The sequence below is a fragment of the Anopheles maculipalpis genome, chromosome X, assembly GCF_943734695.1.
Source record: "Anopheles maculipalpis chromosome X, idAnoMacuDA_375_x, whole genome shotgun sequence".
Lineage (NCBI taxonomy): Eukaryota > Metazoa > Arthropoda > Insecta > Diptera > Culicidae > Anopheles > Anopheles maculipalpis.
In genome coordinates, this window is record NC_064870.1 from 9,454,024 (window position 1) to 9,479,560 (window position 25,537).

The 25,537-nt window shown below is 44.6% G+C and overlaps 6 protein-coding genes across 11 annotated transcripts in view; 2 read left to right on the top strand and 4 right to left on the bottom strand.

The window, feature by feature from the left end:
* Positions 1 to 25,537, bottom strand: part of LOC126560710 (ras-related protein Rab-10-like) — a 254,816-nt gene that overhangs the window by 218,547 nt on the left and 10,732 nt on the right. The window lies entirely within an intron of this gene.
* LOC126560468 (60S ribosomal protein L10-like) overlaps positions 1 to 25,537 on the bottom strand; it is a 277,878-nt gene that overhangs the window by 85,569 nt on the left and 166,772 nt on the right. The window lies entirely within an intron of this gene.
* LOC126561545 (probable 60S ribosomal protein L37-A) overlaps positions 1 to 25,537 on the top strand; it is a 450,882-nt gene that overhangs the window by 82,272 nt on the left and 343,073 nt on the right. The window lies entirely within an intron of this gene.
* Positions 1 to 25,537, top strand: part of LOC126556672 (actin nucleation-promoting factor WASL) — a 159,723-nt gene that overhangs the window by 75,295 nt on the left and 58,891 nt on the right. The gene's annotated exons all lie outside the window — the stretch shown is intronic.
* Positions 104 to 23,973, bottom strand: LOC126558061 (leucine-rich repeat flightless-interacting protein 2). 2 transcript variants are annotated; one of them, XM_050214010.1, is made up of 6 exons: positions 23,866 to 23,973; positions 5,745 to 6,041; positions 4,426 to 4,789; positions 3,729 to 3,881; positions 3,468 to 3,652; positions 104 to 300 (listed from the first exon to the last, which is right to left on the bottom strand). In XM_050214010.1, exons 1-6 carry the CDS (start codon positions 23,950 to 23,952, stop codon positions 190 to 192), a joined length of 1,197 nt encoding a protein of 398 aa, XP_050069967.1. In that variant the 5' UTR covers positions 23,953 to 23,973; the 3' UTR covers positions 104 to 189. The 2 variants fall into 2 exon arrangements, with proteins under 2 accessions (XP_050069967.1, XP_050069959.1); XM_050214002.1 differs by lacking the exon at positions 23,866 to 23,973 and adding an exon at positions 12,394 to 12,545.
* Positions 19,317 to 25,537, bottom strand: part of LOC126568394 (transcription factor btd) — a 147,106-nt gene continuing 140,885 nt past the window's right edge. Inside the window, exon 4 of the mRNA XM_050224867.1 lies at positions 19,317 to 19,332. The gene's annotated coding sequence lies outside the window, so the exon portion shown is untranslated. The remainder of the gene's footprint in view (positions 19,333 to 25,537) is intronic.

Below are 25,537 nucleotides of genomic sequence, written 5' to 3' on the forward strand. Positions count from 1 at the left end.
GATGAAGGGTATCGTATTCTATAGTCCGCGACGGCATGTTGCGGCAGTTGGTTTGGGGTAGATGAAGGGGGGGGGGGGGGGGGGGGTTGGATTTACTAATTATTTGTTCCCATGTTTCGTTCCTCGACCGTCCCGGATTGTCGCGGATGTTTGCCCGGGAGGACGCGCACGGGACGCAGACGGTTCCTATCATATTTCCTTCATGATGGTGCTCTTGACGTTCTTAAGCTTATCTAGCCGCTTCAGCAGATGGTTGTTCGATGTTTCTAGCTCCTCCAGCCGATCCATGGCTTCACGGTTCTGTGGGGGAATGACAAAAAGCAAAACAGCAGGGTGGTGAGATTAGATTGTGCAGCAAACTTTCTCCGTTCGTTAGTAACAGTTAAACAGGCGTTAGCAAAGTGATTGCACAACGTTTTTAGATAAACAAATTTACACAAGACGGTCGAAAATGAGCTCGTGTTCGGACTGCTTTTGTTAGTTGGGGCTAATAATGGCGGTAAAACGGGTACGCACTGAATACTGGGTCTCATCTTGTTTCGAGAACCAACGGTAAGAAACAAGATAGGAAACGGGGTATCCACAGAACAATAATTCACAAATCAACTTGCTGTAAGTCACCATACACGTTGGTAAGTGAAGTGTACCAAGCACACGAACACGGAATATTGTACGCAACTGTAATTGGAGCTGATGTTGAGTTGGTTTGTGAGAGACTTGTAACACAATACATGATTCATCTCGTATGGTTTATCTTCTTTTTTTTGCTTTTTGGTGAACAAACGCGAAATAGCTTTTAAATTAAACTAACGCCGATTATTCGTTTTTAAATTTTAGTTTAATAATAGCTAGGAATTGATTGTCAACGCATGCGGTGTTGACCATACGGCAAAAAGCCGTCATACTAGAAACAAATTAAGGAAGATATAGCTGGAATCACGAACGAAATCGTTTAGAAAATATTAACACTAGTTAAAAATTAACCATAATCGTTCAAAATTGCTCGACGTTGGCTCAGCGAGAGCGTTGTTTTAACGATGGTTACATGAAACACAGTCGTTTACGTCAAGGAAATTTGTAACTATCAAATAGATGCATTTAGCCCAGACTACTTTGTGAATGATGCTTCAAAAATGTAAATCTCGTTAAGCAATCGTTCCTAAAATCTCTTGTCTTATTGTTTCTCTCATTACTTTGTCCCTGGATATGAACAAAAAAAAAATGTCCACAAACTGTGCTTCGAAAGGATCTTTTTCGACAGGCTTATAGTACCTCACTAGCACATATGTGCCACACAGTCGCACTGCATGGCTCGGTGATGTACTCAGGAGAACACTCAACAAAAAGAAGGTTATTGTGTCGTTTATATTTAAACTAAAATCGACATTGTTAAAGAGTTGGAGCCGAAATGTGTCGATCTCAAGCCCGTACATAAAAATACGAAGGTTCTTTTTAATAGACAAATTTGAGTCCACGATTTCTCCCCGGTTCTATGCGTTTCTATGCTTCCTCAATCCCCTCGACTCCACAAGTGTAAATGTCATTGCTATAGTCGTCGGTTGTTGCACAGCCCATGCCTTTCTAACTTTCTACTGGCTTTCTTCGTTCGCGCTCTTCTGGGATTTAGTCGTTTTCAGTTTGTATATTTGGTGATTTTGATCAAAGGCTTCATTGCAAAGTGAAAAAGTGTGAAGGTAAGTCGTACGGATGCTTGTGTCCGTATTTTTCATCCACAATTACTATAAATTCCATCTTTTTAGATAAAAAAATCAATCAGAAGCTATCGGAGGACATTCAGCTAAAGATTGGGATGAAGATTTCTCGCAAAATTGCAGATAAATGAAGCGAAAACAGTCTATTTGGTGACGAATGATTAACAGTGGTTCGTGTGTCTTTCACTTTCAGGAATTCTTCTACTCCAGCACTGAAATTCTAGTGCCTACTTCCGAATACTGTCCTGAATGTGGTATAAAAACATCAGCGGAAAGAACCAGCGAAAACGGCAATGGATTTTCAGCGCAACTCGAAACAATGGGGTAAAGAAAAGCTGTGAAGCAAAGCAGATGAACACCGGATGGTTGGTCATTTCCTAAGGATTTAGGTAAGTGCAAAGTGCCAGTGAAAAAAGTGCAAAAAACTGCAGTGTTTAGAGCAGTGCAATAAACGTAGAACAAAAGTTTTCCCTTTGCAAATCAAGTGTGCGTAGACATTTCGATCCGAACCGCTGCTATGGAGATTTGCGAGATGCGATAAAAATTAATTACAAACTAAAAACTCTTAACGTCGGTTAAAATTTGTTAAATCTTCGCGATTCCAGCTAACAATACTAACTCTATCAGTTCACGAATTTCGTTGTCTGTTGGTGATTGATTCGAAACATAAAAGGACCGTTAAAATAACGTTACGAAGCGTTAGTTTTGTGTCGTTTCTCGTTGCTTGATTTTAAATATGCCCAATGTGACTGGGTATAGAAAGTTAACGCAGATTTCTTTTGAATCTGAATAATGCATTTTAAAATCATCCACTGATAGACTTGCTAGAATACACTTGGCAATTGGTTCGTTGCCTGTAAGAGAATTTATCGGGCACTACTATCGGCAACTACGGAGATGATTCGATTAAAGAAAATCAACACAAAAAACGAAAAGTAAACCCCACAAAGAACACAAACACATGTTTTGGTTGCTGTACACCAGCCACCACTTCAAGAAATGGACGAATGGACGCGAAATATAAGCTAAATCTTGAAGAAATTAAGACGAGTTGAATATTATGAAGATGATATGAAAAACATGCTTCCTCGCCAGTAGAGGAGCATTTTAACGTTCATTTGATGAGCATATGAGTATGAATGTGTATAAGCAGCATCAATTGTACACACACACACACACGCAAACAAGCAATCAGAAAAAAAACTTGTAATAAATAACACGTCCACTCTAAACATTTGGGGAACATATTGGGGGGCGGGTCGGTTTTGGATTTGGAATGTTCAAACTTAACCTACCGTACCGTTCATTCAGTAGTACAAAAGCTTAACTATAGACAGCTGTGTGATAGAGAGATATCTTGAGCGAAGCTTAGTCTCGGTTGGGGATAGACACGATCGGCAGCGTTACGAGCGAAAGAGAGATATAGAGAGAGTAAAGATGGACGCCTACGCGCCCTTCGGCAGTGGTTTGGGGATAAAGGACGATGCGTAACGGTGGTGTGTAACGCGTTGTATCGTCACTGACAGTGACACTCGTCCCAGTATTGCGTAATAATTGGCTACCAGGTATCAGATTATCAGACCAATGGTCAGCCGTACCCCATGTAAGAAGGAAACGAAAGTAAGAAGAAAGAAAAAAGATGAATACGAAAGATTTTGTTTCTTTACGAGTGAGCGTGGAGCGAATAGTCATGTCATGTGAGCTGGTAAGAGAGTATATGCTGCGACCTCGACTACTATTCATGCCCATGCCTACCTCACGTTGCAGCTTTCTTCGTTCGATCTTAAGATCGCTTTCCGCTTTCTCTGCCGCCTCGGCCGTACTTTTGTATCGGATCACCTGCGTTTCCGAGCGCGCCAGACTAGCCTGCAGGTTGGCGATCTCCTGCTCCGCTTTCTGCAGCTTGTACTTATACTCCGTGATCAGCTTGTTAGCTTCCCCTAAAAAAAACACAAACAAACAAAATCTAGTAAGCATTGTGCCAGCAAATGGCGGTCCCCAAACCGTTACACTTACGCTGCGCATCTTCATAGTCATCGTCGACCAGCGAACCGTTCATGGAGGTGTACCGTCTGCCCTTGCTCTTGATATCGTTCAGCTGCTGCTGGAGGGCCTGCAGTTCGGTTTGCAGTTCCTGCTTTTCGGCCGCAAACTTCTTCAGTCTTACGTCTGCGGAACAGAAACAAAACGGTCAGATATGGCGAACGAAAGTTTATCTGGTTCAATAATGGTAGTTGGTTAGTTACGGACAAAACGGAGCTGAAGGTACAGTATTCGTTCTTCGAGCTGGGCATGATACGAGAGGATTACAAACGCTCTCAAAATCCAAATAAATCGATAGACTTCTGGATGGATTCCTTCCTTCCGCACTTCATTGCGGTTATCTTGAACATTTTTCGTGCTGAAAACTTCTGAAAAAAGCTTACCTAATCAACCAAACGCACTCGAAGAACCTTGAGTGAGCTGGTGATGTTATACAAGCAGTCACATCTCTTACTTACTTACGCACAAAAAAAAAAGGCCAGAACAAAGAAACACGAAAACAAGAACCCTGCTTGTAACGAACTTGCAATAGACTGCATTCTGTCATAGTATAGAGCCACAACGCATTAAAAAACGGGAACCCAACATGTTAAACCGTTCAAATCATCTTGTTAGTTACAATTCAGCCGCTACATAATGTTACAGAAAACATTTTCGCGCAAGTACGAACCTAATGTGCCGGGAACAGATTTGAGCAGCTGGGCGTTATCCGCTGTGACTAGGGCACGGTGCGCATCCGTACCATCTTCGTTCTCTACCGTTACTATCACCAGTCCGTACTGCTCTATCAGTGCATCGCGCTCCTGCAGCTGACCCTGGACGAGCTTCAGCTCCTCGCTGAGCTTGTCGTTGTTGCGCTTCAGTGCTTCCCGGTCGCGACACTTCTCCCGATACTCGCGCTGCAGCTGCGAATGGGACTCTTCCACCTCTTCCAGCTTGTCCTTCAGCAGCTGTATTTGATAGTTCAGCGAGGATCGTTCGTTGTCTAGCTGGGCGTTCGCAATCATCGCCTTGCGGAAACGCTCCTCAACGTCCTAAGAAGAAAAAAAAAACATCGTAAGAAAATTTATTCTAACAATTTCTGCCTTAAAGGCTTCGAATTACGCTAGTCTTAACACATTAATATAACATTTTAGAGAAGAACACACATATTTAAAGCTTAAAGAGGGAAAGAAGGGAGGTTCAAATGCGGGTACGATAGGTGGATAATGAGGAATTAAAATCAATCGAAGAATAAAAGCGATTGAACCCATCTGCACATGAGAGAAGTGGATCATTCTTACAATAAACAGTATGTCGCGTTTCCAAAGCTAGAGGATCTCTATGGCGAAGTGATCGTGAAGTAACACACAAACAGACAGAGGAAATGAAGATCTGGAGCATCTGTAAATCAAAGCAATAGGCCACCAATAAAACATGTTTGAGCCATATGACGCCTTTGACTTAATGAGTCTGGGACCCAACAGATGTCGTCTTGCGTCATACGGCCGCTTAGGTGTTGAACCAAAGAAGCGTAAGGGACTATTTTTTGTCGTTTATTTATAGAATCTTTGAGTATCGGCGACTACATTCAAATTACTACTCAAATTTAGAAGCCACTCGAGTGATATACCTTTGAATATTCTCAATTCTAGTTGTATCCTCAATAGTGGACGGACACCTAACAACACATGCGTACTCCGGGATGGAGTTCAACAAGACAACAATACAATGTTTGAAGGAAAGTAGGATCATCCGGAAATCAACAAACACACGATTGGTGAATCCAAGAGCCTTGTTGGCTTTCAGTATGACTTCGTTCGACATGTTTTTTTTAAGTTTAATCTGCCATCAAGTATCACACTAAGGTCACCGAATAGAAGTAACACTGACAAGAGAAGTTCAGGACAATGAATAAATCAACAACATAGAATTACGTTAATGAGAGAAGGAATATGGGTATGTGGGTGACAACCGAAACCGGCACCGTATCCGGAACAGTACACGTACCTTCAGCTCGTGTCGAAGATCGCGCAGACTGCGGGCTTCCTCCTCGAGCGAATCCTCACTATTACGCCGGGACGATAGGGCACTGCCCCGCGTCATTGCGCTCTGTGCCATCATCCGGCTGGTGCGTGGTGTGGCCACCAGGTTGGCCGGTTCGGACAGACCGATCGATTGCTGCTGCAGATCGAACACACGATCTGCCGTTTGTTCCTGCTCTTTCTGTTGCCGCTCCAGTTCGCGCATACGTATTTCGCGTGCCTCGGCACGTGCTTGTCGTCTCGCTGCTAATCGCGCCTCGGCCTAGCAAGGTAAGCGGGTTGGGAAAGATAAAAGGAAATAAAAGTTGTGATTAGTAGAGACCATACACGCGCGCGCACAAGTGAGGATGAATTGATATAAGCGACGGGACACAAAACATGCTCGACTCATACTGTGGTGATAGCAAATGTGGTAGATGGTTACGGTTACACGCATATGCAAACATGTAATTACTTCACCCGGTTTGAAATAAACGACTGGTTAGTCGCGACATACAAATGCTAGATACAGGTACTTTAAATGTGCATCTCTCCATACGGAAGATACAGAAATGGGGTAATACGACCGGTCGGAGAGAGCGGCACGTCAACTCACGACCTTCACCAGACGTGCATTCAATGGAGCGTACGTGTTGGAGAGGTGATCAACCTGAAAGTATTCTATTGCATTGACGGATGATGACTGTGCAGGACCTCAAACAGCTGTAACCTGATAGACGCTTGATTAGACACATGACACTTTCGACTTCGGTTGGTTTGATTGGAGTTGCGTAATGCAATCTCCACCGTGAGGGCTCTCTCGGCCAAGCTGTGGGCTCACTCTTGATCCCAATACACGTCATTTACACTATCCCCAACTACCGGGTGGTGCGTGCAATCGGTTAGTTACCGGCGCGGTAACCAACACAGGGTTTCAATCCTTATCATGGAACTTTTGAACCATTTAATGGAATTGTTCAAATGGATTGTGAAATATTATAAGCTTAATGTTAGAACTTTGCAAGCTTCATAGTTCGGTAGCGGGGAGTACAGCTTCCTGTGGTCCTCCAATACTAGTCCGCGATTGTGATACCACGGTCCCCTTCTTTTTGGACCGGTTACTAAACATCAGCCCGCCATGTCAGTCATATTTGAACGAATTTTAGACAAGAATTTGAAATAGAACAGCCAGACCTAAGGAAGGCTAGGAATTTGTTATGAAAATTTTCTAATTACTGCTTTCTTTCGATGCAAATTTCCTTATATATTACATGGAACAATACCCTGCAATTGCTGGAAAAACGACACATAAGCGGTGATGACGATGAAAACATAAAGTTACAAAAGCAACAAAGATCAATCTACCCATCTCCACTAGACACGATTCCTTTTGTAAGAAACTTTTTTAACAAAATCGAACCCACTACCAGACATCCTCACAACCCCCCCTCCCCTCTCCTCCTCCTCCCCCATCCCAACACCCCCGAACACAGAGAGTATAATGCTTGTCCGTATGTTTCGGCACTGGAAACGATAACCTACGATGTCGTTGGCGCGTTCGAGCAGCTCCACAAACGCTTCATCCTCCTCGGAACTAAACTCGTCCCCGGTGTGCGATACCGACAGCCGATGAAGCTGCCGGTGCGGCTCGTACCCGTGCAGCGTATGGGCACCCCCGTACTGCTGCTGTGCGCTGTCCGGATCCGGCACGGAGGACGAGTCGTGGTAGTAGCTATCGCTCCGGACGCTCCCACTGTTCCGGCTCGTGTCCCGTGGCGGTTGCTGCTCGGGTGAAGACGAACCACTCGCGTCATTAGTAGGGCAGTGGAAGAAATCATCCCCATCCGGCGGGGCTGGTATCTTGTTCCGGTTCAGATCGAGCGCGCTCAGCTCGTACAGTTTCTGCAGCGAGCGATCGCCCTTCTCGATCGACTCCGGCAAGAGTTCAGTATTTGCTAGCTCGTAAATGTCCTCTACGCTGCTGCTGCTGCTTTTGAGCGCAGCCTCAACGGTGGAATGGTTTGACCTGCTGGTGCACGGTAGTACCGTACCGGTCCACACACCTGGATGGCAATCCATCACGTATGTCTCTAGGTGCTAGTTGCACTTTTTGATTTACTTTACACTTTTACCACCTACCGAACGTATCACCCGATTGGGAGATGATTTTTCTAGATATTCGAAACACGTTACGGATAATTTGTTCACACTCAGCTGAGGTTCTTTTTTCGATTTGGACTGGAAATTGCTTCGTACGACTGCACTGAGTGCCAGTTTACCAGGTTTACTCGATTCATTATCTACTTTGATCGCAATGTTTACAATGCAAAACTGTCAATGTGACACATTTTGACACCTGGAATGTGTTACGCCCAAGGTGTATCTATTATGTATATTCCTTGGCCAGGCCATCGTTACGATTTTTTTTTGCATGGTCCTGGTCCTGTCAAACTTTTATATGCGATATGAAAGCAAAGCGCAACTCTGTTTTTGCCAAAAAATCAGAAAATCGCTGACAGAAAATCAGAAAATTGCGCAGCGAGTTGTACTTTCAGAAAATTGTAGTTGAATTCAAATAAAAATTCGCACGAAGTGTACCCGCAAAGCCTTCTAATGTAGCTAATTTTCACGTGATAGTAATCGTACTTCGATCCTGTATTGCAAGACAACTATTAACACAAAGAACTGTCAACTATTTTAATTTATATTTTATGTTTTGTTACACTGCAAAATTGAGTGTTTACTATGTTTATGATGTTGCATAACAGTTTTGTACAGATTTTTTAAGATATAACCCACAGATATAAAAGCTGTGAGCTTAGGTAAGATATAACCCAAGTATGGCGCAGGTTTAATGGCTTGCAAAAGCCCAGATTGATTGCAGACGAGCACAGCGCGTGATGACTAATAATCGATGGGAAGTACCTCTTACAGGTACTGTGTTTTGCGAGTGAGATTGCTCATGCGAGCACTTTAATTCAAATGTTAGAAGAGCTAAAGTCAAGTTTAAAAACTAAATCGTGTCGTTTTGGGATGATTTGGTGAAGCCTCGCGAAATGTAGCTCATTTGACGTTTCTGCCAAGCACAATATTCCATTTTTGAATGGATAAAAGTGTACTTCTTGAGTGACGGTTGAACTGTAGCAATTATGTGAACTGTGAGGACCCCAGGCACTGACTGCAACTAAGATGCGTAACTGGTCACGCCTCTAGCTCTAGATGCACAGGTCAATTGATGATGCACAAACCACATAAACACGGGCACGCACACTAGCTACTAAACGAGATACTCTGCTCGTCACCACTACATATTGTTTATAGCACGGAATAGACAATGAGCGGACACAAAGAAGCCTAATAGGCGTCTCCTCTGTTGAAGCTCCTACGGCTCCCCAAAGCACGACTAACACGCGTTCGCACCGTACGTCCAACAGTGTTCGAATGAATGCTGGAGCCCGCCACGAGTAAGATCGGTTCTCCAGGTAGCTTCGTGCTCGCGCCTCTATCGAGCAAAACGCACCCGAACGACCAGTGAAAGTGTGTATCCACCAGTTCCCGACCGACACCCGACCAGACCCGGCCAACAGTGGAGAGCTGGGTTGCTGGTGTCCGGTGGGATAGTGTACACTAGATTAATCTTGAAGCAAAAGCAAACAACACACGTAGAGAGCGCTTCCCACCTTGCAGCCCATTGTGCGATCCGGTGTTTGGCTTGTGACTGGCGAAAAACAAACATTCCTTCCAGTGCACGTCACCGCAGATGCGCGAGGCTGAATGAGCCACTACATCACTGCGCTGAAGGCCTACGCCTTAATCGTTGCTTCGCAGTCATTTAGGTTAAAGTTTAAAATGACCGTACTATTGTTACGCCGAATGCAATTCATCTCTATTGCAGCCTTGTGCACCTAAACATGGCTTCCACTAGCGGTGATCTGCTCGTGGGAAGAGGGCTAACATTCGACAGCATTTGGGAAGAACAAAAGCACCAAATAACGGATATTCGACACTTTGAGGCAGTCGACATTACGTCAATCATTCGAATAAGTGAGGGAAAGAGAGACAGTCAAGCTAGTCGGCTGACTGACGGTGGTGCTGGAGCATGACTAAGCTTGAGAAAACAACAAGACAAACAATCATGCTCAAGATTTGCTGCTCGCTCACGCCCACGAATTTTTATCAGCTCGTTACTGAGATCATCGGTGCTATAATTTTGCAATAATTCTATCCAATACATCAGGACTCGGGTGGCTCAGTGGTCAAGGCGACAGCGGGGCCGGTCTCCATACGGGGCAGGACCGACGTTCAAATCCCATCCGGACCGTTCCTCCGTAGTGAGGACCCTGACTACACTACACTGACTCGTGTTTGTTTATTGAGCTAATGTAAGCCGCCGCAAGAGTGACTCAATATAAAAAAGACAACAATAGAATTTTATAGCAGAGCACCATACCTGTCAAATGGTCATGCTGGGGCTGGTAGTGAACGCTTTGTAAAAGGTCACAGACAATAGGCCGGGCGAGAGGCGTGTGAGAATGAACAATTCCACAATTGCTGTGTGAGAACTCGTTCCCATAGGGGATAAACGAGGGAATTGTCGGGTGTAGCTCTTGGATGTAGTGACAGCAAAACCTCTCTGGGTTGCCCCTGCCGGGGGTGAAGTTCCGGATGGGATTCAACACCCAGTCGCTACCGCTCAGCTACTAGAGACCGCCATCAAGAGAAGTTTCTCTAGAGTTGGTATTTTGAGCTGCGGATTCCGTTGTCTGGGCGTGCAACTCTAGACGAAATCAATCGGGTTTTAATCAGTACGATAACGTGTTTTCTCCAGGAAATGCTATAAGATAGCAGAAACTCGTTAAGAGTGTTCGATCGTTCATGTTCGAAGTCCAAAAAAAAAAAGCATTTAAAACGTGCGCATCCTCCTGTTGGAAGCTTAACGCACCCATAGCCGGTACACGCCGGTGGCACAATCTGCATGATGCTTTTTTAGCATGCTCTATTAACTCTTCATCGGATTTGCCACTTATTTGCAAATCCCAGCAATGCGCAATACTTTCTACCCGAACCAGCCTAGCTGGATGGATGCATTCGTTCGATGGCAGAAACGATGCAATGTGGGGCACACCACAGCATCGATCGTTTTCACTTTAGCGGACCGAGTTGCCGACCGCGTTGGTAATCACGTTTGCTAATCGGAGCGAACAACTAACCACAAATACGTTACTTGATTGTTGGTTGAATAATATACCAACATCTGGTCCTATTTCTACAGGGTGTTCAATAAGTTCGAATACAACTTTTCGTCGATTTGTAGTTCTGCACTCTGTGTATTCTGTGTATTAAAATTGGTTTCAGCTTTGGTATCATGTATAGGCTAACCGTTGCATGTGAAATCTCACGGGGTGAAGCGGAATTTTATTTATACTACCATCTGTCGGTACCGGGAGACGGGCTTGACCAAGGACTGTACAAGATCCGGGTGGACGCGTTCGGCGAGGACGCCAGTATTCATCAAGGTGGTGAGGGAGCGGATCCGTCGAAAAATGACCCGCTCGATCCGGAAGACTGCTGCCGACCTGAATGTGTCAATCGGGACGACTCACACTATTATGACGACCTAGGACCTAGGACCTAGGGTACAAGTCGTACAAGAATCGTAAAGTAAATGGAATAACGGAAGCGGCAAAGAAGAAGAGACAGCCGCACAATGTTCAAAAACATCCTACGGTTCCAGAATGCCGCGTCGGTGATGTTTGGGGGGGGGGGGGGGGGGGGGGGGGTATATCCATGCCTGGGAAGCTCCTACTGGTATTTATTGAGAAAAACGTCAAAATTAACGCCGCGTAATACAAAATTAAGGTTCTGGAGAAGGTTGCGGCTTCGGCACTTCAGGATCTCTACGGGAAGGATCCTTACATTTTCCAACAAGACTGCTCTCCGCGGTCTACACGGTGAATATCGCCCAAGCGTGGTGTCAGGAGAATTTGACGGGGTTTCTAGATAAGATGTCATGGTCAACCAATTCACCGGATCACAATCCCCTTGATTGCTATGTATGGTCATTGCTGGCCAAGCAAAGCGAGTATAAAGTGAACACAGTCGACTAATTCAAAAACGTACCTTCCAAGATCTGGGACGAAATGCGCATGGAACAGGTGCGTGCCGCGTGCGATTTGTTTGAGAAACATCTCAAGCTCGTGGAAAAGTACAAAGGGAGCGTGCTCCCTCCTATTATGCCAAAAAGATAGTAAATAAACATGGCTTCAAGAAAAGAAAAAAAAAATACTCAAAAAATGATTTCTTACGTTTACATTGTTTGAGCTCGTTTTTGAAGTGTATTCGAATATATTGAACACCCTGTATAAGGCAAAGCACGTGCCTGCAGGCTGATCTGTTATAGAAGCTCCCAAGACCCTGTAAATCTGCATCTTGCTAATGATCTCATGCGTCTCAGCACCATCTTGTGCGCTCTCAGCAAGCTTACACTCTGCAAAACTGTCAACACATATGCAAGCACGCGAATTGTGGTGCTATTTTTAGTCAATATCGCACGAACATACGAATTTGCATTCGGAATGTTTCGCATTTCCTGACGCGTGACCCACTCACGCTGCACGAAGTGTTGGTTTACTCACGTAGCGCCAGGTTCCCTTGATGGCGAGACCCTTCGGTTGACCGGCAGCCTCCAGCTCGAGACAATCGCTTAGCGACGGTCCGTACTGATGTTGCACGATCAGCTTGCTGGCCAGCGTGTTTGGCTGCGGCTTTAGCTGTACCATGGTGCACCGATGTATCTGTTCCGTTTGATTGGAGATGTTTTGAGGAAGATTCTTATCACGATACTGATGCGGATTTTTCTCTAGCGCCGTTCAGAGCAGGGTCTCATCTCAAAAACTTTGCATCACAACACGACAACCAATCCGAGCAAGATACTGAATGCTTCGGCTATCACTTCCGACAGTACTGTCACACTAATTTCGAGCCACCGTAGAACCGATGGCAGCAACACACGGGCACACACCACGCGGTAATGCAGAGCTGACTGGCTTGACTGTAACCTCTCGCACACGGGCGCGCACGCTCACCGTGACACCGTGTCAGTCACGAGGACGGCAGAAAGCGCGTGCACAACGTTCGGTCAACCGGGAGCGACTGTCTGCGACCCACGTTTGCCGATTGACTTTTCCTTCTCCCTGACGTACTGTACAACAGTCCTGTGTGCGCAAGGAGACGCAGTATTTCCGTTCCGTACACCATCCTCCTAGACGCGCGCGCGAGAGAGAAAGACAGACGAGCAGGACTGCGTCGGATGTCGGTAAGCATGGCACAGTAGTAACGCGCGATGATCTGCCGCCGTGCCAGACGCAGATTTGTTATTTTTGGACATCCGTCTGAATGGGGCTCGGGACGCATCCGACACCGCGGTGCGTGTCTTGGGCGAAGAAAAGCCGGCTTCGAAAAGAAGAGAAAAAAAAACTGCAGCTCGGAAGTGTGCATCCGTATGGGGAGGCGCGGCGTACGTGCACATTTGGCAGCCTCGCTATACGTCTGCAACGGCATCGACCTTGTTCTGGCGAGCCGAAAGGGGCTCGCTTAGCCGACAGCGGTTGCAGATTTAATTTCTCCGGAAGTGGAGCGAATGTACAAACATATGTACCGTCTTTGTTTATACTGTGCAATATTGGATCAATGCAAATGTATAATTTTTACGAGCCAACTCCATCCAGCGTACGGCAGCATTGGAAGCACGTTGGAGGATATTTTTGTGCAATGAGTCATGGACCGTTATTGCAAATTTATGCCGCAGATTGCAAAGATTCCCACTTCAAAGCAAAGCAGTTCCGAACCATAATGCTTTCACCACGATGCTTTAAAGATTGAAGTGCTGGCTTGAAGGGGCCCCATCCATATATATCGTCACTTGCAACGATTTAAAAAAGAAAAGGTGTGAAACAGAACATAAATTGGAAATCTGGAGTACAACCAGACAAATCCGATCCGACTATTTGACGTTTCAATCGATTATTGAGTTTGAGGATTTCGCGTGAAAAAGTTGAAGTTCATAAGATATCTCCCAACAACATTTTCTCCTTTCTGGAGAAGGGCGGGAGTAGATCCCGGACATTCGGAAGGCTTGTTCTCTCAAGTCAGATTAGGAGCATCGAAGACTTGACCTTTTTCTTTTTGGCTTAACGACCTACTAGGTCACGCCGGCCATCAAATGGCTTACTAGACTTGTTAAAACCACATAGTATTTGGATAGTTATTTGTTATTTATTATATTAATCGAGGGACAAATAAGCGCTGTCGATAGCTTAAGCATGTATGTTACAGTACAGCATTAGACATATAAACGGAAACACATACGCCATACATACGCCAAAAATGGCTCAGAACAGCCGAATGACGTTCGACGTTCTGGACGTAGAGGTTGATTGCAGAAAGGAGGAAGGCAAAGCTCTCCTAAGGAAGGCAGACCAAGCAGCATACGTCTGGTCCGGTAATCTAGCCTCCGATTCAAGCGTGAGTTTGCGCTGGATGGTCTCTAGACGCGCCTGAGACCGTGCAGCGCATACTCCAACAACGAACGAACCAGAGAGCAATAGATAGCCTAAATACATTTTGCGTCTTGAACTAGTCTCAGCACCCTACTGCTGCTAGCCACAACGTGATCGAGCTGATCCTGAAAGGAAAGCTTCGCGTCATGCAAGACGCCTAGGTTCTTGACACACTCTTTCCTCGGTATGGTTATCCCGTCTAGCACATAGTCGTCAGTCGACTGGCGTTGTGAGCGGCCAAAAATGATCAGCACACATTTCTCAGGGTAGAGTAATAAGGCTTTGCGATGACACCAGGACTGGAAGTCTCGTAATAAAGCCTGCAGTTGGGCATGGTCGTCAGGTACGCGGATTGTGCGAAAGATTGTAGCGTCGTCCGCATAAAAGAAATGATTATCCTCTGGGAACAGGTAAAAGGGCCAAGGTTGCTGCCCTGCGGGACGCCACAGGATGCGCGTATAGGCCTTAACGTGTAAGGACCCAGCTTTACCGAGGAAGTCCGAGCGTGTCAAGTTTCGCGAGCAGAATAGAATAAGACAACACTATCGAATGCCACCTTTATAGCGGTATGGATAGCTTCTACCCCTAGGCCAGTCGGTCCTCACTACGGGGGAACGGTACGGATGAGATTTGAACTCCGGTGTTACCGTGTGAAGATCTGCGCTGCTGTCGCTTACACAATTGGAGGGGGGGGGGGGGGGGTTAATGGGCGCCGTGTGGATCCTTCCTTCCTCTATTAAACGTTATCGTATTTCTTTAGAAGCGAAAGGATGTTGTGCAAGGCCAAGTACCTTACGAACTTCTACTTTTTCCACCACGCAAAAATATCTCCCTAACGTTTGCAGCTTGAGAAAATACATAAAAATATTCTCAGAGATCCTGAAATATACACTGTGTCAAAAAAATTGTCCGTACAGTGAGTATCTTTTCAAATGTTTGTTGGCTAAACAATTATTTGTTAGTAGGGTTACGTTAAATGTGTCAAAGAGGCCGCAAACTGAAGCTCGCCAAACGTCACAAACACATTATCCTACGGGAAATTTAACAAAACCCTATGCAGAAGGATATCGAGAGGTGCATTGATCGGAAGAAGCCGTTTTTTTCCACAAAAAACATGAAAAAGCGGTTAGAGTATGCCCAAAACTAAGTAGTCAAAAAATGGAGATTTTTTGACAGAACGTCATATTGACGGACGAAAGCAAATTTAATATTTTGACCAGAAACTTGACGTTCATCGAATCTACAGTGGATCGATTTGCGTAATTGGACATTCTGGAGAATAATTTGATAACAAGTGCTGTACAGTTGGGCCATGGGTCCAGCTTTCAGCTTGTCCAAGATAATGATCCGAAGCAAACTTCTATGTTGGTCAAGCAATGGTTGCTGCACAGCGTCAAAACTATGCTTCCGCATCCTCCCCAATCAACAGACCTCAACCCTATTGAGGACCTGTGGGATCATCTTGAGAACACTCGGTCCAGAATAAAAACCAGCTGAAAGAGATTCTCATGCAAAAATGGAAGAAAATTTCATCTGTAACAACTTAAAAAATTGACCTCCTCGATGAAAAGGCGTTTGCAGAGCGTAATTGCAGCTAAAGATGGACATACTGAGCTTACCTTACCGGGCTCGAAAAACTGTTTGTTCGTTGTACGGACAATTTTTGGGCGGGCAATTTTTGAAAAATTAAGTTCTTTACTAACAGATTCAATAGTTTTGCTTAAATCAATGTTGATAATTTTTTCAATGATTGTTTTGATTTATTAAAAACAGTACTGGACAAAATAAATCATACGCGCGAAGTAAAAATGCTCTTTGAGGAGTATTTTCTTTATTTTTGAGATAAAAACCATGATTTATTCGGAAGAATAATAGTATTTTCATTTTCACCGCAGATGTATATATTAACTTGTTGAATGAAAATTTGGAGGTTTCACTTTTGAAAACTGACCTAGAAACAAATTACATTTTTGAACAAGACAACAACCCCAAACATACGGCCAAACAAAAAAAAACAACTGCGTTCTTCAAATCTAACCAAATAAAGGTGCTCGAATCAGATAGAGAATTTGTGGTGTTATTTGGACGATAAAGTGGACAAAACATCGAACTCCAACCAAGACGACTATTTTGATGTTTTGAAAACAGCGAGGGAGAAAATTGATTCAGAATATCTACGGAATCTCGTTGAAAGTATGCCTCGTCGATTAGAAGATGTGCTGAAGGCAAAGGGTGATATTAGATATAAGCGTAACTTGCGAATAAGAAATCTGGTGTATGATTTATTTTGTCCATTCCGATCCTCATCCTTTCCTGAAAGATAGCATATATTTAGAAAGTCATGCATAATTCTAATAACTTCACTTCTACAACATTATTGCCTGATAATAGGGCAACAACTTTCATCAAGATATCATTGTTGTAACTATTACAATGAAGGAAATATTGAGCTTGTAGAAAGAATAGTTAGAGCGTATGAATTATTTTGTCCAGCACTGTATGTTTTGTCCGATATTTTGTATCCATGTCTTTGCTGTACGGACAATTCTTTGACGCAGTGTATATCGGGTGGACCGTTTTCCAATCAATCCATTTCGAAAACTAACTGTCTATAATTATTGCAATGGTTGGAACATCTTCTACCATGGGTTTACTGTCGAGACGAGTTTCCTCCCGTTTTCCACCGTTTTTATCACACAGTCGAATAAAACAAGGTTTCCGGAAAAACAATACGCAACACCATCTGTCAACGGGTGTCTCGATTTTCTCTCCCCGAAAAAAAAAATGCTCCCTTCCAAACTGCAAAACCTGGCCAGTCTATGAGGGACGTGTTGGTACTGTTGGTGGTGGTGGTGGCGGCAAAGGATGGTAAAGAACAAAGCTGACAGATTCCTCCGGAGAACCAGAGATTGATGTGTCTCCCCGCGCGATCTGTTTAGGCCCGACCGAAAACACACAAACACACACGACATGTATGTCTATCTTTAGCGCGCGAATCAGACGCGATCTCATGTGTCGCGTCGTGTGTCAATGTTTCACACACGCGTTACATACGCGTTTCGTTACGCTTTTTTTCCGGTTACCCACTCCAACACAACGTGCAATGCGATGGTGGTGAGGGCGCGCCTGCCAGCATGGGCTTGAGGTTTGATTGGTAGGGGCATCGTGTAATTGTTGCCGGCCAAGAAATGTGTCCCAACGATCCCCTGGAGGATGTCCGGAATGGAGGACGGAACCTCTGCAGTTCTTATAAAACAATTTGGCTTCTGTTCCTTTACTTTTGGTTGTTTTGGCGTAATTGTTGCCCATGTCGCTGCGAAGAAGGTAAATGGAAATAACCTAGTAGGCCGAAAGACCGCGCGTTTGTGAGGAATTCAGCGATATGGAGTCACCCGAACGTGTACGTCCTTTTTTTTGTAGAGGAAAGGTTCGCTTCCCGGAGAGGTTTGAAGGTTTAATTTTAGTCACTTTTAGCGTACGGTATCCGCCGCTAGACGATGTCTGGGAATCGTAATGACGTTAGCAAAATCCCGCTGTCTGATGCTGAGATCGCACCGTGTTTGGTCGAGGAGTTCGTGTACCAACTCCGGCCCAGTTTTATCGCACAAAAATGTCGCTAATGGGTACGAAACGTCTCTCTTTCACCCTCCAAAACACTCTTACGGATTGCGGATAAAGATCAATCCTTCACACATCCATACACCGCACAGTCCGTCCTACCCAAGGGGTCGTAGAGTTTTCTCGGAGCGAACGGACAATCTATTTTTCCGCTTCCGGCTGTCGCAGACAGGGATTAGGTCTGCAACTGGTGCGCCATCAGCGAAGCGTGCAGCAATTTACCATTCTCACCCTCCGGTGCATTGTTTTCCGCACCGTCTTCCGTCCCGTGTCTCCTCCGGTGGGCACCGCCCCTTCTCGGAATGTCGGTGTGCGTTGTCAGTCAATCGTTTACCGGACGGAGAGTTTTCAAGAGCCGCACATCTGTGCCGTCGCCCCCTAGTTGCTTCATGCGACAATGTGACATAGATCGATTGATCGTTTGCGATACATGCGTCTTGAACGGAGTGTGTGAGAGACTAGAGAGGAGAGGCGGAAATGGGGAACGAAACGGATCAGCAGAAAAAAAAAGTAGACCCCGAATGTGACGTAGGTTTTCCGGTTCCGTTTTCTTAGCATGCATGCTGTAACACCCTTTGCTTTCTTCGTTAAGCCACACCGCGAGCTGAAGCTTAATCGTTTTTAGTGTTTTTTTACAGGGTTTGCCAGGTTCGCACGAGGTACAACACGCTCTATAACTTCAAAACAAGTCATATTATATAAGCAACTTTGATCGGAACCTTCTATAAAATATTAGATGGCGGAAAAAACAGCATGATCGACATAAATATCTGCAATGGGAAATAATAAGGATTTCAGGAATTCTAGCTTCTTCCAGACGGTTTGTGGCAAAGTCTAAATCGTCAAAGTGCTCTGTATTTCTACACTTAATGTCCTCGATGTCCTTGAAACCTCATCTGACGTGGCACTTGGCGGACTTGTCATAAGGATGGGCATTTCGGTGCCTTAAACGGATCGAAAGTATTCCATCTGTTTGCCATAGCAAGGATTGACTATCCGAATATGTAGTATGAATAAGTCTTGTTGGTCTTTATCGTTTTAAGGCCAACATTACCTAGGAGGTGTTGCACTAAGGGCTTTGGAAGAATTTCACAAAGTGTAGTTATTGAGGACACCTCCGTATCGAAGTTTTGTGTTGCGTTGTTATCAGTGTACAGCAACAACGTAATGTGATTTGCATTTCGAGCAATAGAATGTCCTTCTTCTATACAGTATTGGACAAAACATGTGCAACTCAAATAGAGCAATCATAAAAAGGATCAGCAAATTTCAACTTTTTGAAATAGAAAACGGGACACTTACGGCAGTTGACGGTTCAGGAGTCTAGATGTTTGCTACATGTTTATTGCAACTATCAGCTGTCCCAATTTTTCTGGTCAAAACAACTGCAACTTCTCGCTTCTTTGAACTATTACCTCTACCAGCATCGTTTGAGAACTTTGCTTTACGTTTACTGAAAAAAGCATTATTTTTAAACTATTGTAACATTACAAGGTAAATACACGTTGGTAATTATAGAGGAAGGTGCTTTAGGAAGGTATCTAGACCTTCCTAGATACCTTCCTCCTTTCGAGGTAATTTTGAGGAAGGTATCTAGACTGAAAAGATTTATGTGGACATGGAGGTTGACACGATGATCGTACGAAGCATGAAAAAGGATCCTTTCAAATCTTCATTTAAGGTGCGAATGGATATGCAGTTATCTGTTTCGGACCGGACAATCATACGGCGTACCGTTGAAGTCGGATTGTTCTCTCGACGCCCTGCAAAGAAACCTCTAATTGCACTTAGAAACCGGAATAAAAAACTTTTTTTGTTAAATTTCATATTGACTGGGATGTGGAGAAATGGTGGAGAGGATCTATTCAGTGATGAGTCTTCGCCGGTACGTCACCCAACTGGAAAACGGTTAGATTCACATTACTGTCAGCAGACGGTGAAGCATGGCGGAGGCCATGTAATGGTTTGGGGATGTTTTTCTGCGAACGGTCTTACTCCAATTCATCAAATCGATAGAATAATGGATGGTTTCATATACATGTATATTGCCTAATGCTGAGTATAAAATGGATATTCCAACATGACAACGATCCCAAACACACCACCGAAGTGGTCAAATAGTGGTTTAATATTGGCGCTTCTGAACGCTATAGAGAATCTGTGGGAGATCGTGAAGGTGTTCAACGCAAGGATCAGTTGTGCGCACAAATCAAAAAGGCGTGGGTAGCAATTCCACAAAACTTCATGAACTACCTGATCGAGTATTGAAAGCCTATTGAAATTTGACTTTTGACGCATGTATCGCAAACGATCAATCGATCTATGTCACATTGTCGCATGAAGCAACTAGGGGGCGACGGCACAGATGTGCGGCTCTTGAAAACTCTCCGTCCGGTAAACGATTGACTGACAACGCACACCGACATTCCGAGAAGGGGCGGTGCCCACCGGAGGAGACACGGGACGGAAGACGGTGCGGAAAAAGTTTTTTTTTTAATTTATATAAATTGTAAATAAAAATAAACAAATTTTAATAAACTTAAAAAACATCTTTTTCACAATCGAATGTTGCTTCCGTTTGGTTTCTAACCCGGAAAACCCTGCACTGGAAAGCAATTGTGTAGAACCATTACTCTACAACGTGCATGGGTTGAAGTAATGCGTCTTGTGCCCTAAGCTGCAGCCTTTAGGAGCTTAAAGTAGCAAATGTTCCGTTCAGCGCAGCATCCGGTCATAGCCTTTTCTTCCGGTGGAGTGTCCAGCATTTGAACACGTCTTTTCATAGAGAATAATACGCTTACAACCGCGCTTTACACTTAATGGAGAGCATAGGGTTAGTCAGGGGTGGCTCGGTGGTGTAGGCGACAGCAGCGTTTGTCCGTACATTACATGGCCGGCATGACCTCCTAGGCATGACTAGGCATGAGTTCTAGTCAGCGCACTAACCCTTTCGAAATAAAATGACAAGACACGTCAGATATGTCTTATCACAATAAAGGGTTTGCCAACACGAACAAGAAATGCTTCTTATCGCATCGCCATGACATCAGACCAAACACATGCGCAATCGATATCTTTCACGCTTTGCTTCTGAAAATATTTACAACGTATTGGCACAACGGGGCAGCTCCAAGAGAGACAAAAAAAGGCAATTAAATGTTCAAATAAACACAACTTCCAACCGGCAATTGAACATGCACCGGAATTGAAGCAAACGATCCCCTTCGATTTTCAAGCCATCAGCACGATGCAGTCCACGACCAACGGAGGGATCGACCTTTCACCCTGATGTTGGGACTTTTCACCCACCCAACTATCCAAGCTCGACACGGCAAATGTAATGGTGAGTAATTTTTCTTCCCTTCTCGCCATTACTGATTACCGGGCCCGATACGCTGGAAATAGAACGATTTCCCCAGCTTGGCAACAGCAGCCAGCCAGAGACAGCCAGAGACGTTTGGCTCGTAGGACTTACGAAACGGTCACGAAATTGGTGATGTTTCGGTGGCTAGCGGATAATATAGGAGAATCCCCCCTCCAACAAAAAAAAAAAGAATGTTTTGGGGGAAAACTCGGTTCAATCTATAAAATCAATTGCGGGAGATTCCCCCCCCCCCCTTTGGAAAAAGACAAATAAACGATCATTACCGCGGCCGCATGCTTGTTGTTGAGCGAAGGGCAACGATCGGTTGCGAAGGGGGGACTTTCCAGCATATCTCGGAAATGTCAACGCGCGTCACTACACGAAAGAAAATGAGACGATAATGGTCGGTAATGTGGTAATGGTCCGAGGCTCATACACACACACACACACACACACACAAGCATCTGCTAATGATATTTCCTTAAGCAATGAAAGATGGAACGATTTTTACGACCCTCAATTGCTTGATCCAGCGTGAGTGCTGCAATTGCATCCGACATAAAAAATGCATTTAGCGCTCGCTGGCCTTGCGTGTGTGCGCAGCTGGGAAACATCCGGTCCCATTAATCCGTTTGCTGTTTTGCTTACCGAACGGGATGCAGGGGTAGCTGGGCGGTTGGTGGGTGTGTGCTTGAATCCCGCTTCCAGTTGCAAGACCGGGTTAGCCGGAAGTTTCGTTCGTACGAAGTACCAGATGGTTTTCGATTCTTGGAGGACGTTTTGGAGATAATTCTCACAAAGTTTTGGGAGCAAATCAGAAAAATAAGGATCAATTACCAAGGAATCGGACAGAATATTTCCGGGAACTGTGTTAAAAATGGCGGAGTAGCATTAGAATATGCGTTGCTGAGGAATAGCTTATCGAATGCATTTAAAAGGGGACTTTTTTTCAGACACAATTTCAATTAAATTTTCATCATCATCATCATGTCGTGACATGGTACGGTCAACAATAGATCTCCAGGAAACTCCAAGAATCCACAGGTCTCCCTTCACCTGATCTGTCGCTGACATCCTCATAACATGCCCCAGCCATCGTATCCTGCCGGTCTTTGCCACCGTCAGGATGCCTGATTCTCATTCCGGACTCTTCTGTCTACTGTGCAATATAGCCTTGGAAGGTGTCATACGAAGCGCGGGGCTAGACAACGATATCCGTGGCATGATTCTCTACCGGTCTCTTTGATGATCAATGCGACGAAGACGAAATACCTGCTTGCCGGAGGCTCAGATCGCACTAGAACCCGAGTGGGAAGCAGCGTATTAGTCGACGGCGACAACCTCGAGGTAGTAGAGGAGTTATGTTAATTTGGGACTGTCGTAAGTTCGGATAACAATGTCAGCAGCGAAATCCGGAGACGCATTGTGCAGGGGAATCGTGCCTACTACGGCCTTTACCGTCTGCTGAGATCCAGAAGATCTCAGATCTTGGATGCGAGCATGGAGTATGGAGAAGAAGGATGAACTACGAACTTGCTGAGCTATAAGGAGAACCGATGGCTATAGGATACGATGGCTGCAGCATGTTATGAGGATGCCGGACTCATGCCCCGCCAAGAAGGGTACCTGTCGGAGATCGGCTGCCTACATGGATGGGAAGCTGCACCCAGGGAGTCATAAAATAATTGGTTGCCCTTTTTTTCTGCTAAAAGGTCGCTTATTTCATCAATTCATCCCTGACTATGACCTTTGGTCATTATTTACATAGATTTTCCTCTTCAAATTGTTGTAGAAGATTGTGATCTTCTTCTGCTGCTTTCCAGCGCCCGCTTCGAGTAGCTAACAACTTCACGTCGCCATCTTTGTGATACTTTTGAATGCATGTAGTAACTATTGGGAGCTTTCTTGTACTATAAATCACATTGATCAATCCCATTTCTAGAGAGAATAAAACAGGATGTGACGTCTTTTGATTGATTGTGAACCGCAGCTTCTGTTGAATGTAACAGCAGCTTAGAAACGGAAGGATTTGTCCAGATCGTATGCGACCGATAGGAAATGTACGCAAAGAACTTTTACTGTTGCCGTCCTAGCTAATGTAATCGAAGAAATAAAGCTACAAGTTATCGATCTTGTCGTATCCTAAGAATCCTCCAAACATCAGACCTGATATCTTCAACTTCTTTGACCCTACAATCTGGAGAGGTAGTTATGGTGAAGCATGCGGCACAAGAAGCTCTTTTCGAATGCCGTTCAAAGGTGAGTGGAACACTTCACAGAGGTGGATCGAAGGCAGAATCTTCGTCTATAAGTTAATACAGAGACCTGACATACACGGATGTCAGTTTGAGGGTCACCTGTACCAAGAATTGCCGCTACCTAATGCAATAAAAGTAATCTAGAATCAAATGTTGTACCATTGCGGCTAGAATGCTGAAACATTAGAACCTCGTAAGTTATTCCTACGTCCTTGCCGTGTCCTACCGAACGGATTGTTTTGAAACAGGTGTAATATCTATCCCCCCAAATTTAGTGTGAAAATAAAACCCAATAGTTGCTTCACTTACCTCCTTTGCGATCTGATCAAGGGCCTGATCTTCGGCATTGATTCGCGAATTGCCCCGACGCCTCCCACCGGCACTCGGACTTTCCATTTTGATGTTTTTTTTGTTGTTGTTGTTGGTGGTGGTGTTGTGTACTTTGTTTTATTGTGGGGCGAAACGAAGGATGCTGTGCTGATGCACGGTTACGTTGATCGATGACACCAAGCGCACGAACACACACACACAAGGACGCACAAAAATGCAAGAAAATGCAACGATAATCCGACCACCCTACCAGAAGGGGGTGGGAGTTGAGGGGGGGAAAGTGGTATTCGTGTATTTGTTTGCCAATTCTGTTTTCCTATTTGCACGTGTTCTACCAAGCATCCGCCGTAAGAGGTTTTGAAGCTTCTTTAGCACAGCCGGCGCGCGCCCGATTTACGTTCCGTACACAGCAGACACGCGGTAACGATAATTCTTAACAAAGAACAAGGAAATTTCCAAACTTTCAACAACGATCGCGACTCGTGATGCGAACCATCGTCTAGTTGCTCTCCGTCCGGGCGTAAGGGTAGCACTGATCACTGTATTTGCAGTACGATTCACTGTATACTCCTGCTTCCTTGCAAGTAACGACATTTACACGAAACTTTATTTATTAATGCGATTCCACTATTACTTCACCAGCTAGCTATATCACATGCCGCTCGCTCAACCGGCTAAATGTACTGGACTGCTCGAATGCAAGCTGCAGTACGAACACTGTGCGCGACCCTACCCCAAATTGCACTGGAACGTGTAAAAAAACACGCACGGAACAGAGCGGGCGCTACGAATATTATCGAATAACATTTAAATAAGACAACTACATAAACGCACACACATCACATTATACGATCGTTTCAATTTGCAGCGTCTTAGCGCTAAATGCAGCTATAAAACATTAAAAAAAAACCCTTCATACGGACACAATCAAACACACAAACACACACGCCCCGCAGGTCGATATATAATAAAAATAAATTGCTGTGTGGTTTTCTTTTCTGTTTGCTGTTTCATGTAATAAAAACTCCGACTGTTTTACTCTGATCAGGCGATTGTGGCGTCTTCGGTTCGACAAAAAAGTTAGATAAAAAAAAAACAACAACCGTCTTCACATCTTCACTACTGTGGCGCGATAATGCAACGTCCGAATCAGGTTTAACCGTAACCGGTGGATGATGGTGAGCGTGTTTCGAATGCGGTGTTTTTGGTCGTCGCACAGTGTTGGTGATGATGAGGCGTGTTAGCAGCGTGGTGGCAGCGGACAACAGGAACCGTATTATTATGAAAATAAAACAAACAAAGAAAAAAAAAGACGGGAAGAACGATTGTTAATGTTGAGTTTTACGTGTTTGATGGTGGTTGGAATAGTATTTTCTGATCATTGCTCTATCTTGGGGTTTAAATACTCTAGCGTTCTCTTGTTGGATTAACGGCCTGGTAGGTCTTGCCGGCCGCATAATGACTTATTGTGTCCTACCTCACCAGTCAGAAAATGGGACAATTCTACGCTGAGCTTGTATTTAGCTGAATCAGAAAGCTTTTCGCAGTAAAGGATGATATTTAGAAATTTTTTCCTAAAGCTTTTCGTATTCAATATTGCAATTTTGTCTAACTACTATCATTGTTTTAACCTAAAGACGTAACTTATCTT

Coding starts and splice junctions, on each gene's coding strand:
- LOC126558061 (XM_050214002.1), bottom strand. CDS start 12,537: ATGGTACAGCTAAAGCCGCAGCCAAACACGCTGGCCAGCAAGCTGATC. Junction 6,042..12,393: donor TCAAGGGAACCTGGCGCTAC/GTGAGTAAACCA, acceptor TTACCTTGCTAG/GCCGAGGCGCGATTAGCAGC. Junction 3,653..3,728: donor TGACTATGAAGATGCGCAGC/GTAAGTGTAACG, acceptor TGTTTTTTTTAG/GGGAAGCTAACAAGCTGATC.